General features: G+C 39.1%; 1 protein-coding gene across 1 annotated transcript; it reads left to right on the forward strand.

The window, feature by feature from the left end:
* Nucleotides 1-1,171: 1,171 nt before the first annotated feature.
* On the forward strand, nucleotides 1,172-13,946 carry LOC134649560 (pickpocket protein 28-like). The gene is made up of 14 exons (XM_063504335.1): nucleotides 1,172-1,241; nucleotides 1,883-2,032; nucleotides 2,599-2,728; nucleotides 3,025-3,152; nucleotides 8,059-8,185; nucleotides 8,579-8,730; nucleotides 9,240-9,348; nucleotides 9,957-10,049; nucleotides 10,422-10,561; nucleotides 11,135-11,265; nucleotides 11,691-11,750; nucleotides 11,992-12,178; nucleotides 13,122-13,295; nucleotides 13,814-13,946. Exons 1-14 carry the CDS (start codon nucleotides 1,237-1,239, stop codon nucleotides 13,872-13,874), a joined length of 1,647 nt encoding a protein of 548 aa, XP_063360405.1. The 5' UTR covers nucleotides 1,172-1,236; the 3' UTR covers nucleotides 13,875-13,946.
* Nucleotides 13,947-14,224: the final 278 nt, after the last annotated feature.

Consider the following 14,224-nt stretch of genomic DNA (forward strand, 5'->3'; position numbering starts at 1 on the left):
GAGGACTTTAGTATGGTGATAAATTATCTTTAAACTTCCCCTGCAGGGAGTCCTGAATTTTGAGGTGGCCATGTAAGGAGTCTTAAATCGTCGTACTTCAAGAGAAAATCTTAAGAATATTTCCGTAACACGAAAAATCGCGAAAAAATGCGGGAAGAATGTAAGAGCGAGGCCACACTGGCGATTTACGAGCGAGTTGAAAGCGAGGCGAGCGCGCGACGATATCGCCGCGAGCCTTTATACCATTTACTAAAATAGTAAGTTGTAATACTTTGTTTCGATCAACGAAGTAACGGTGCTATAAAAAATATGTTAACACGAAAAATTAAGTAACTAACTAATAATAATTATAGGTACGCTGACACGCAACCGTGTTGAAATTAAGTATTTACTTATTACATTATTGCTGCCATTTGTCTCTTGATAATTCAATACCTAACCGTTATTAATAGCCTTAACATTATTCTATTGTAGGTCTACTTTACAAAATAAATAAATTGGGCTTACTGCCAACATTGAAAAACCTAAAATCGTCAGTGATAGAGCACTATTCCAATCCAATATAAAAGTTAAGTAGGTAAATAAATATGAGGTAGGTACGTATAGGACATTCTTACACAAATTCTCATCATACAAATAAATGTCCTTACCGGGATTGGAACCCAGGACCATCAGCTTCATAGGAAGGGTCACTACCGGCTAGACCAGACCGATCGTCTACACATACAAACATTACACACACTTACCTACACTTCATTAGTGAAAAATAATTCCACGAAAGTTCTTTAGGTCGATTCTAATTTAATTAATTGTTATGGTTTTCAACTGGTTTTGATACGATCATGAGTGATTGGTGCTCATCAATCACTTATCAGCGTGAACGATCTTCAAGGTCGTATCAAAATAAGATCAAAGCCGTAACGAATCGTGGAATTCGAATCAGACTCCCTGGCATTGTTTCACCCTGTATAGCTAGGTAAGTATACAGCTTGGTTATAATAAAAACCTAGATCAGAACGAGGTCTAGGTCGATTGTCATAGTCCCTTGATATTTATATCGTAATTAACTATTTCATTACTTATAACATCACCTCATCCACAACGGACTTAATGTAATGAAAAACAATTACCATCCTAACAGTAATTAAATGAGGCGTATAAATGCTTCCTGTGCCACGACGATCGGTCGTGTTTCGTTAAATTAATCATTGTAAAGTTGGGTGTTAGTTTGTGGAAATGGAGTAAGTTTAATATTACTTTATTAACACACACATCACGAACTCTCTATGATAATTATGATGCGTTCAAAAAGCACAGCCGAAATTATATTTAAATCGATATAAAATATTAATTGCAAACAGTGACCACATGCCGCAATGGCGGTCATAACATGAAATTCCTAAACACATCATAGATAGAGAAAATAAATATCAATCATCAGAGCGGTCTCTCTAAGAATTAGAGGAACGAGAATTGGAGAGATTTGGATCTGAAGACGGCTGTGGAATACCTATCCTTGAAGATTAGATTTCGCTTTTTTCTACCGTACAACTGTTTTTAAATACGTTTAAAATTGTATTATTTAATGTAAAAAATGCGTTAACCCACCCTAGATAGAGAAATGATAACATGTTTGTAGATTATGTATTTACACCACATAACTGTAAAATAAGTGAAAACTGAAAAAACCCCACTCTTTCGCACTACGAGTTCGAAAATTTGTCACTGGACATCCTGTATAATTTTATATATATCACTGGTATTGCATTAGGTTCTGATTATTTAAATAATAATTTTAAAACTACTGATTTTGGTCGTGTAAATAAAGTAGACATTGAATACAAAACATACTATTTAAATCCTTTTAAAAATACTATTACAGTTCCGACGATACCAAAAGTAGCGTCAATAACAGCAGAAAGCTTAGACGTAAGCGAAGAAAGGCAGTGGATCTGATGCAGGAGTATGCAGAGAACAGCAGTCTGCATGGACTCAAGTATATCTCTGAGAAAGGCCGTAGTTTTGTCGAAAAGTAAGCATAGTTTTATTTTATTTTTACCAACAGGGTTTAAATGAGCTCCGTGAAATAGGTTAGATCAGGTATTCCCAGTCTGCGATGTGTAGCCAACGCGCCCAATGAGGTGAAGGGGTGATTTCCCTAAGAGTCGGGTCCGAGTCCGGACGGCCGCTGGCGAGGTTGCGGAAGAGTACTTCGGCGTTCCTGGGACCTCACCTTATAGCAGCGAGGCGGCAGCAGAGGGGTTTAAAAAAAAAACTCACCTCACGGCGCCCCTCTTTACTGTGCCCGAGGGTGCCGCGGCGCACAGTTTGGGAACCCCAGGGCTAGATGATAATTTTTTTAATGGTACCAGTCGATCCGGTTTGTTTTGAGGATTAATGTCTATACAGGACCCATTGCATTCAAACAATACCAAATTCAGAAACGACAGTTAAATTCCGACCATCGTCGCGAAAAGCCCCTTACTACTTAAACGGTGTGTCATTTTGTCCTTTTGGTCCTTTCTAATTTTTTTATTCCAAATTATTTTTTATTTTTAGAATATTCAAATCGAAATCCAAATTGTTTTTCATTTTCAGGATATTCTGGGTGGCAACATTCCTAGTCAGCATCAGTTTGTGTGTGATCCTGATCAAGAATGTTTGGATCAAGTGGCAGACCAGCCCGGTCATTGTAGCTCTTAGTGAGCAACTGGTGTCTGTTGGAGAGGTAGACATCATTTGGTTATTATTTCACACAAGTCAACGTGACAACGTTAGAGTAGAATTAGTAAAACTGTTTCGATATCTCCGCTTCTTAGTAGCACTCTCGTACTTAATGAACCACACGTCGGAATGTCTACCTATTTAGCAGCTCCGATTTTTAGGTCACTAAATATTTTTAGCCAAGACATGAATAATATATCATGATTTCATGATTTTGCTGATTATATGTATTATGTTTCCCAGCATTTTTGGAAGTATCATTTAAAAAGTAGGTGTTTTTATTTATTTTACCTATTTTAGGTACCATTCCCATCGGTGACAATCTGCCCACAAATCAAAGCGAAGCGATCCCTTTATAATTTCACTCACGAAACGATCGAGATGAAAAAAATGGAGTCACGTTTGACGAGTAACAAATCACAAGACGAGTAAGGCGTTGAATTAATTATTAAGTATAAAAAGTAAATAAGAGTTGATATGTAACGTTAAAATCTTGACACTATTCTCGGTGCATTTCGATTTTCGGCCACACTTCATCATCATCATCATGATGCTACCGAAACTACCTACTTAAATCAGAATATACCATAAATATTAAATATCCCGTGTATCTAATCTATTTATCTATCTAATACCTTTAAACGAGCAATTCTTGTTTATATATGTCGGCGAAGGATGGTCCCGATGGCGGTGGGCGCGTGGGGGTAGTACCTAGATGTATTACTTCACAGCCAAAATAGTAGGTATGCTACCTACGCATGAAATAAACATTCGGACTCATTAACCATACTAGTGCCCACTATTATTTCAGTACTAAATAATAAAAATAACTAAACGATCTTACGATGGAATCGGAATTCAATAAAAATAAAAAGATCACATTAAATCGTTCAAATCTTTATTTAAGTCAAACTAAACCGGTTCCAACCCTACACCTCTGACCCGAGAAGATTTAACCCGGCAACAAACTCGGCGGGACACATCTTTTCAAAACAACACATAGTTTCTTTATTTTACAAAAGTAAGCTTATAATGGCACATAAGAAATCAAAATAACACTTGGAATAAAACACTTAGCTAAACGGTTAAAGAACGTGAGAATCTATAAGCTTTCAGATTAATCCTTCAGGTGTAAGCCTTCAGGAACGTAGCGAATTAGGCACGAGCTTGGCTAACGTCCGATCTCTAGCGCGGTCCGATCAAGAAGAAGGAAGCCAGTCCCAACGGCGGAGCCAACTGCTCCCGCCTCAAATTCAAGTTGGTAAACCTGCCTGACCAGTCTACCAACATAACGACAAAAATGCCTGCCCGTGCCTACGTTCACTCAAGATAGGTACACATCTTGACGTTCCAAAGCCTTCTACCTGTCATTTTAGTTCAACAATACGCCAAACATTGCTAATCGATTTTATACAGGCGTCTAACTATGAACTGCAATGCTGCAATACGTCTTTCTGGTGTCTCGCTCCGACACGGCCGTCCTGCGCTACACACGTCCTCGTGTGTGGATGTATGCATTTGATTCTGTAACAAAATATACAGCACAGTATCTCATCGCTCGGTCATTCCTGACCAACAATTTGGGTCTCACTCAAATTACTATTAAAATCAAACTTTGTTATCAATCAAACCAGAAAAAATAAATGTTCAAAATTACTTTAACAATCCTCAATTCTCTAGTCAAAAATAGTCCATCGAGCAACGACTAAATAAAATAATCATCAGTAATCATCGCCGCTATCTAACGGATACACTCCAATAATCATCGCCTCCATCTGGCGGATACTCTCAAATTTATGTGAAAACAAAACAATCCCAAACATCAAAAACACAAATCACACCAGCTTTAATTCATTGCTCGACAGTATCACTACTATTGTCGTCAATATCAATTTACGGGGAAATTATCTGGCATTAAAAAAAAAATTGGTCATAATTATGTGATCTAAATTTTTGTAAGACATCTTAAAATAAATAACATTCCGAATTGATAGTTCCAATTTTACTCATATGAAGACAGTACATAAACGGGAATTAATTTTTTACAAAACAACACCAGTCCTTCGGTGCATTGCCAGTCCTTCGGCAGATACCAGACCCTCGTCAGAAGTAACCATCTCAGCTGCGTAAGTGCTACTCCTCGCAAAGAGCATTCTGCACATAAAAAGCAGACCACGTGCACCTCTTACATGCTCCGGCACTTCTGATGCGGTCACTAAACAATACCCAGTCCATCGGGCATACTTTCAGTCCATCGAAAGCAAAACAGTATTGCCCAGTCCATCAGGCGTGCCTTCAGTCCATCGAAAGCAAAACAGTAGTGCCCAGTCCATCGGGCGTAATTACAGTCCTACGAAAGTACAAGCTTTCAGTCCGTCGAAGGCAAAACAATGTTAACAGTGAATTCCAAAAAAAAAGAAAATAAAAACAGGTCTTTAAATCATGTTACTCAGAACCATTTACACTATCAGCGTCAACTGATCAACTGAAACTGAACATTACTGATCAAAATCACTAAAGATAGCTTTCTTCTTTAGCTTTAACAACAGAAACTCGCTCTAGACTTCTATGCAGAAGTAAAATATCTCAAAATAATCCCAACGAAATGGGAACTGCTCACCAGCTTAATAAAGTATGATGCACGCGACCAAGTCAAAGGTGGTGGTGGTGAGGTCCAACCCATGCACGGAGGCCGATCCCTTCCGCCCGCCGCTGCCGCCGCTGCGGCAGACTGCAAGAGACATGATGCGGCTCAACACAGCCGGCTGCCACTGAAATCATCACTTACACGGTATCAGGTTTATCATGTATGCAGGCTAAACTCAAAAGGTTTATGAAATGCAAGGTAGCAGACACAAAAAAAAAACATGTTTCCAATGTATACGGGACTTCAAAAATCTCAGAATAAAATTTAAACTTCAATGAGTGCGTTTTATTTAATTCTATGAACAAACAAACACGTGTTCCAAAAATAAGTAGCACGGTAAAATGGGCCAATACGAAAAGTGACAGCTTATTAGTTACGTTCGACTGTTATGCTTCGCCATTACACTCAAAATAAAATTCACTAATAAACAATTAGAACGAATCCTGTCCTTTTATTTCCAAATCTCCAGCACAGAAGATAATGCACAGCTGCTTCTGTGTCACGGGCGTAATGGTATGATGTCTGCAAGTTCGCTCGGCTCTGGCTGCAGGACACTGTAACATTAATTTTCATATGCGTAGCTCATGTTTCCATAGTATGCACGATTTGTGATCTATCACGGCATTACGAGCAATAATTTGTCGCAATTTTATTAATTACTAAACGTTACAGGGTAAAGATTACATAATCCTATGCATTGGCAAATCAGCAGGATCAATTTCTAACGGTGCATTGTATTTTCATGAAAAAAAAAATACTTTTTGGGGGTAGATGCACAAGTGAGCGATGAAATAATATCACGTCGCGACAGCCAATATTTGATTTTAATTAACAATATGGATTTCACATCAAAATAAGTTAAGATCACTTAGATTTAAATGGATTTTAAAAATTAATTGTATGTTCAAATCAATTATTGAGGGTAGATTCACAAGTGAGCGATGAAATAATATCACGTCGCGACAGCCAATATTTGATTTTAATTAACAATATGATTTCACATCAAAATAACTTAAGATCACTTAGATTTAAATGGATTTTAAAAATTAATTGTATTTTCATGAAAAATCAATTATTGAGGGTAGATTCACAAGTGAGCGATGAAATAGTATCACGTCGTGATAGCTAATACTCGGTTTTAATTAACAGTATGGATTTCAAATCAAAATAACTCAAGATCGCTTTGATTTAAATGGATTACAAAAATTAATTATAAAGAAACGTGGCGATACCAGAGATGACGTCACGTCACGACCAGTCTGTTCGACAGCCCCAATCATAATTCACAATTTCACAATAATTCTCACCAAATAACAATGAATAACACTCACCATTCAATCAAGGTTAGACACGTGAGCTTACCGTTACCAAATGACCAGATTATGGAATGTAGGTCACCAGAAATACACCACGCTCCCAGGTGGCTGTGTAAGCAATACATGAAACTACGCATCGATCCCACTTGCTGATGACGGCGACGGATGGTCCCGATGGCGGTGGGCGCGTGGGGGTAGTACCTAGATGTATTACTTCACAGCCAAAATAGTAGGTATGCTACCTACGCATGAAATAAACATTCGGACTCATTAACCATACTAGTGCCCACTATTATTTCAGTACTAAATAATAAAAATAACTAAACGATCTTACGATGGAATCGGAATTCAATAAAAATAAAAAGATCACATTAAATCGTTCAAATCTTTATTTAAGTCAAACTAAACCGGTTCCAACCCTACACCTCTGACCCGAGAAGATTTAACCCGGCAACAAACTCGGCGGGACACATCTTTTCAAAACAACACATAGTTTCTTTATTTTACAAAAGTAAGCTTATAATGGCACATAAGAAATCAAAATAACACTTGGAATAAAACACTTAGCTAAACGGTTAAAGAACGTGAGAATCTATAAGCTTTCAGATTAATCCTTCAGGTGTAAGCCTTCAGGAACGTAGCGAATTAGGCACGAGCTTGGCTAACGTCCGATCTCTAGCGCGGTCCGATCAAGAAGAAGGAAGCCAGTCCCAACGGCGGAGCCAACTGCTCCCGCCTCAAATTCAAGTTGGTAAACCTGCCTGACCAGTCTACCAACATAACGACAAAAATGCCTGCCCGTGCCTACGTTCACTCAAGATAGGTACACATCTTGACGTTCCAAAGCCTTCTACCTGTCATTTTAGTTCAACAATACGCCAAACATTGCTAATCGATTTTATACAGGCGTCTAACTATGAACTGCAATGCTGCAATACGTCTTTCTGGTGTCTCGCTCCGACATATATATATATTTCGGCGATCTCGGAAACGGCTCTAACGATTTCGATGAAATTTGCTATATGGGGGTTTTTGGGGGCGAAAAATCGATCTAGCTAGGTCTTATCTCTGGGAAAACGCGCATTTTCGAGTTTTTTTATGTTTTCCGAGCGAAGCTCGGTCACCCAGATATTATTATTAATTGTGACAGTAAAAATGATGAAAGAGCTGGCCGCGTAGCCAAGATGTCAATCGCTTACGCTCCGTAGCGATCGAAACGCAACTGACACTGTCGCACTAATATGAAAGAGTGATAGAGAGACACAAAGCGTTTCGTTGTCGAAGCGAAAGCGATTGTCGCCTTGGCTAGGCCTGCTGATCAGAAAATAGGTTTAAGTATTTGTCTAATATTATTATGTTTTTATTTCACAGCATAGAAGATGATCCCTTGGTCAATAAGTATGAGGATATAGGTTTAGTTTGCTGGGTCGACGTGCCAGTCGTTCCGTACAGAAAACGAAACTACTCTGATGCCACAGCCGTTCAACATATAATTGACGTTAGTAGCATCTAGATTGATACTATAGATTTACTACATATGTATATACTACTTAACGTAGACTAGTCTTTACTTACATCGTGTTAGCGGAATGGTGGCCGCTTTCGGATGAAAAGAGCACCTGGCGTTGCTCGTTGGGTGGACGACTTTCTGAAGATTGCGGGTCCCTTCTGGTTGAGATTAGCTGTGGACCGGGACAAATGTCGTACTACAAGAGAGGCTCAACAGTGGGCGATAAAGGGCTGATATGAGAGTCTCTACATTGAGAGACTAATCAGATCCTAGCCTTACTACACCGCGGGGACCTTACACCTAGGGATTTATTAACTCTTTCTACAATCATTTTTTTTTTATAGAAGACGTAATATTAATTCAAAAATGTTTTTGATTCAGGTAGCTCCAACGATTACAGACATATTTTATGCATGCCGCTGGAGAGGAGGTGACGTTGCGTGTCAGGACATTTTTCAATCAGTGCTTACTTCGGAGGGAATCTGCTTTACAACGAACACTATGGCGGCGAGTGAAATCTTTAGACAGGAGAAGTAAGTGCATTAGGCTATGATCCCTTTGAATTCTTTACCATTCTCTATCATTTTCAACTCAGATACACTAATATTCCCCAGCAACTGCAACATTAAGGATGACTCACGTTAGACCGGGCCGTGTGCGGGCCGGAGCTTCCAGAGCTTCGTTTTCTGTGGAAAGCATCACGTGATCGCCTGTCATCTGTCATAGAAAAGTAAGCGCTGGAAGCTCCGGCCCAGACACGGGCCGGTCAGCCTGGTCTAACGTGAGTCATCTTTTAAGCTACTAAGTATTTGGATAGGAGGTGAGCAAATTCTGATTATCCTTAGAGTTGGCCAAATGCACTCAAGAAATTGGGAAGGGTGTGGTCGTGCCATGGGTGGCTTGGGTAGGCTTTACTTACGAATACTGAAGACGCAAGCTCAAGTCCAGTCTCGGGCATTAGAAGTCTTGGTTCTTCTTCTCTTGTATAAGACACCTATTTCAGTATAAGAATAAGTTTCACCAAAAATCATCTTTATTTCAGCGTACACGAAGATTATTCCTACTTAAATAGCTCTAAACCCAGCAAGAACTGGTCCCTTAAAGGCGGATACACCAGTAGCGAGGAGGATGTGTATCCGAAAAAAGGACGAGTGAGTACCTAATCTAAGGAAGACTTCAAAGTAATTTTTACCTAGTTTTTTTTTAAAGACACATCTGGCCACTTCTAGCAGTTGCGTCGCCAGTAATTATTTTGATTGCCTCATGTGCGAAAGGTTTTGTGAGCCTTCTGAAAAAAAAGGCATTCGCCAGATATGGGTCCACTTTGATATAAAGGTTGTATATGACCTGTGACCAAAATGAGAATCACTATTAGAAGTATTAGAAGTATTAAGAAGTATTAAGTTTAAAATGAGAATCGTACATCAACAAACGCCAAATGGAAAAAAATGTATCAGGATGACAGATGCTACGAAAAGTCACGTGACTATTTCCTTACATTATTTAACACTTTGGCTGCCATGATCATCATCGGTGGGATCACGTACTCTTCTCTGTGTGGCCATGAGCATCACCGGTGGGATCAAAAGCTCATCACCTGGTCTCTTTATTAACCTCAGTAATAGTCCGATGCTGTGAGCATCGCCGGTGGGATCACTAAATTTGTATGGGGAGTGGGAGCAACACTAGGTGAAGGATGGTGGACAGCCAAGGTGTTATGTTTCCATGGGCGGGCCCTCAGATCTTTATCAATCCCCAGGGAAACGGCGCAGACACCGACCTGCGAGTTATTCTCAGAGAGCAGACAACTGACCGGGATGGGCTATGCTATGGCCTAAACCACGGTTATAAAGTAGGTATACTAGCTTTTTAACATATATAAGGTACCTTATATCTTTCTCGCAGTACAGTTGAGTCGCTTGCAGCACAACACACTTGTGATCATTTTTCATTGTTATTCTACATAGTTCGTTGCCTTCATGTTCCCAAGAGTTAATTAAGAATCACTAGAGCCTCGTTAACATGTTTTTTTTATTCTGTGTGTATCAGAATTAGGTAGACATCTAGCCTACATATAGCCTTTGGCATCTGGATAATTTTAGATTCTGATCAAGATAACTCTGCATGATAAAGTGTGGCAATGTCATCATTAATATGAAATATCTAAGATCATATTAAGATGATCGATGCACAGTTAGCTTAGGTGGATCCTATTTTATTCCAGGTGTACCTCCAGCACCCGGCAGACATGCCTCAATCTTCTCTGTACTACTACGCTGCCCTGCCGGAGCAGACTTCTTCGTTCGCAGTAAAATTCAGCGTCACGAATACTTCCAACGCATTGGTGAACTATTCTCCAAAAATGTGAGTCAACTTCGTTCGTTCATTCATTCAGAATCCATCTAAATACGCTAAGTCTTGGCAGTAACAGTCACGCCATACCTGACCTACTTGACGTAGCACTTTGCGTGCAGAATATACTGGGATAGCCGATGTAAATGAAATTGGCGATAGAAAGTAAATTATCGCGATATCGATCTTGATGAAACTATTACCTATGCATAACGCAACGCAACTGCGGGCCTAATAGTTAAAGTGACAATCGCTTTCGCTTCGAGTTGCGTTTCGATCGCTACGGAGCGTAAGCGATTGGCATGTTGGTTACGCTGCCTGGGACGAAACGCTACGCAATGCAGTGGGACAAGATCACGCTATAGCTTGCTCTGAACTGCGTCCCTTAGATTGGCCACGGCTAAGCCGTAATAAAATACTACCTAATTGTTGAATTTGTAACCGCGAAAATCGAAGTTTGCGGGCATTTTTTTCTGCCGTTCTAATTACACCTTCATTGGAGTAAAAGAGAGAGATCCCCGCAATTTGCGAGCTTCGGTTTTCGCGGTAGCCCCTCTGAATATGTTTTAACATGTTTTGTTTCAGCCGCCAATGTTACTTCCCCGAAGAGCGTCGGTTGAAGTACTTCAGAACATACACCCCCAACAATTGCCGGCTGGAGTGCATGTCGGATTACACTTTTGACAGCTGCGGCTGTGTTTGGTTTCACATGCCACGTGAGTTTGAGCTGTTAAATGGTTTCAGTCAGCGTATGGAATGGACAATTTGAGTAGTTAGGTCAGTGGTATGACTGGTATGTCGCCAAACTGTTTGGGCGCGCTAGGCTCACGGATGCTCCAAGCAGTCATTAAAGGCACATAACAGTCTAGAAAGCAGAAGAGAGTACGCGTCCTGCGGAAGGCATCAGGGGCCTTACCATGATGTCCTTATTGCGATTTTGTTTAGGACCTAAACTGAATCACTAAAGGACGGAGTTACATAATAAGTCCTAGTCCAGTTCACAGCATAGTTCAGTTAGTCGTAATTCTATATAATTATATGTAAGTACTGTAAACTATTATTAGTGATCTACTCATAATCATCGTCTCTAGCGGCCATTCATAGAAGTAAAAATTCCTTTTAAAAACTCTTTAATTTTCAGATAAAGTCAGCTCAACTATTTGCAGAGAACTTAAAAAGAATTGCGTTTTAAAAGCATTGGGTAAGATATTTAAACATTACCTTTAGGAACTGTTACAGCGACGGAACGTATTATAATATGTAACATACGAAGCTACTAACTTAAAAGTATGTACATACATACTACCTATTCTACTTTGTTGAACGGACATTATCAACCGTGACCGCTGTCAAAGATCGGTTTTTGTTAAACAGTGAGATTTCTGTGTATACATATTTTTATTCCACTCTTATACTCATGTTTATTGATTTCACATTTTCAGAGAGATACGCCGCCGAGGAAAGTCAAATCGACTCTAAAGTTGACAAATGCCAATGCCTTCCGCTCTGCATCGGCATCCAGTACGACGCGGAGGTTCTCAAGACGAAGTTCGATATACACAGTATGCTGAATGCTATCAAAGTTGTTTATCCCGAGTGGTACCAGAATGAGACTGATGAGGGGACGGGGTGTGTTTTTAATTAGTTTCAAGTATTGATTTATTGTTCCCTGTGTTGTTATCTATAGTCTGTCTAAGCTAACTCTACAATCGACATGATAAGATATAATAGATGCACTATACGAGTACATGATAAGATAAAATATATAATGGATGCACTATAGATGACATATTATGTCAAAATCCTCTAAAAATACGAACTTGTGAAATTTGAATCACCAGCCATACTCTGCGTAGTGAATTTTACTATGGGATCAATGTCGAAATCGCGAAACAAAAATTGTCTGTTTCAATATTACATTCCGGTTGATGCGATGCCGCTGATCGCTGATTTCTATGGGACAGCCAAATTTTTTTTCGCTATTTCGACATTGATCCCATAGTAACATTTGTTCAGTATGACCTATAAAAGGCTATAAAGTCACTATGTAAAGTATGGCTGGTGGTTCAAATTTCACCCTGCAGTTATTCGAGTTCATTACTACCGTAAAATAGGGTGAGTAGGCGCAAAACTGACATTCAAATCTCGATAACATTTTATTTTTACATATGCAAACTGAATGGTGTATATAAGTGTTCCGGACGTTTGTATTTTAGTTTTTATTTTATTTTGGGTAGATCCATTTCATAGCTTTGACGATATCAGGAAATCCCACTTCACCCCGTAGTCCCTCGTAATTGGGCTGAGATGGAATTTCATACAAAACAAAGGTGATTTTGGAAGATTGTTGGATAAATTTTTTATTATTATGAGTATTACTATAGCTCCATTTTAAATTGGAATACATTATTATTGTAGCAGTAGCCTTAAAATACCATCTCACCCCCCTTTCATCCCTTATCTCCCCATTCATAACTCAACTCTCCCCGCGAACCCTACTCACCCCATTTTACGGTACTAAATTAAGTACCTATACAACTGGTATTTTGTTTTAACGTAATCCTTTTTCCAGGATGTCGTATACGATGATAGAGCTGTACTACAAGGAGCCGCGATACATGTCAATGCGTCGCTCGGAGCTGTTCGGTCTGACAGACTTCCTGGCAAACTGCGGCGGGTTGCTCGGACTCTTCCTCGGCTTCTCCTTCTTAAGTCTCGTTGAGATCTTCTACTTCTGCACTCTCAGGTGAGACATCTGTTTTACTACCTAAGAGAAACTGGAAAATTATTAGTAAAGTTCTTCATTATGAGCTATATAATATTCACTTAATGTCCACTTCTCATTATAAGTATAGCTATGGGTTGAAAAATCAGCCATTATTGGAATAAGTATTTTGTTTGGTTTACCTACTGGGGGTATCCCTCCTCTAGTATACTATGAGACCAACTCCGCAATTGTCCAATTCATGCATTTAAGATAAACACGTTCAGTCGTTCAACTCGCAGAGGAGGTATGGCTAATGGTTGAATAAAAACAAGTGCGAGTCGGATTCGTGATCCTATCCCGTTTTTTCCTTTTGAGGTACGGAACCCTAATAACATTCTGTATAGGGTGACATTTAATTGGACGCATTCTTTTAAAACTATTCATTGTCATAAATTATTCATATAAAAGTTAATTTGCTACATGTATGTAAGTCCATATAAAACGTGGGCTATTATAAATCACTCTATTTATTAATTAATACCAACAACTTTTTTCAGGCTTGGCTGCACTCTACGACGGGACACGCGAAGTTATGAAAATGACGTCAAACAAAACTAGCTCAAGTTCTACTATATTAATTACTTAATTTGGTCTTTTGGTACGTTTAAATATTCCCAATTAAAACCGTTTTTCTCACTCAAACTTAAAATATTATTTGAGAAAATCTATACTCTTAATCAAATAAACTATTAGATATATTCTCCTATTTCATTGCTGAAGTAAAATCTATTGTGATCTTCAAAACGTAACTTAACCTAAAGGCCAATTCGAACTAGCAAATTGGTTTTAATTTCATCTCAAGTTGAGAACATTCGCCCGTGCATCACGCTCATACGTATACCTACTAAATAGTAAGTACATTACCCCAAAAAGAGACCTATGCCTGTCATAGATATCGCGGCTGTCCA

This window comes from Cydia amplana, chromosome 7 (assembly GCF_948474715.1).
Source record: "Cydia amplana chromosome 7, ilCydAmpl1.1, whole genome shotgun sequence".
NCBI lineage: Eukaryota > Metazoa > Arthropoda > Insecta > Lepidoptera > Tortricidae > Cydia > Cydia amplana.

Excerpts from the sequence above, each read along its gene's own strand:
- LOC134649560 (XM_063504335.1), top strand. Across the intron at positions 9,349-9,956 it reads TGTATCCGAAAAAAGGACGA|GGAAACGGCGCAGACACCGA; the intron begins GTGAGTACCTAA and ends ATCAATCCCCAG. Across the intron at positions 10,050-10,421 it reads GCCTAAACCACGGTTATAAA|GTGTACCTCCAGCACCCGGC; the intron begins GTAGGTATACTA and ends ATTTTATTCCAG.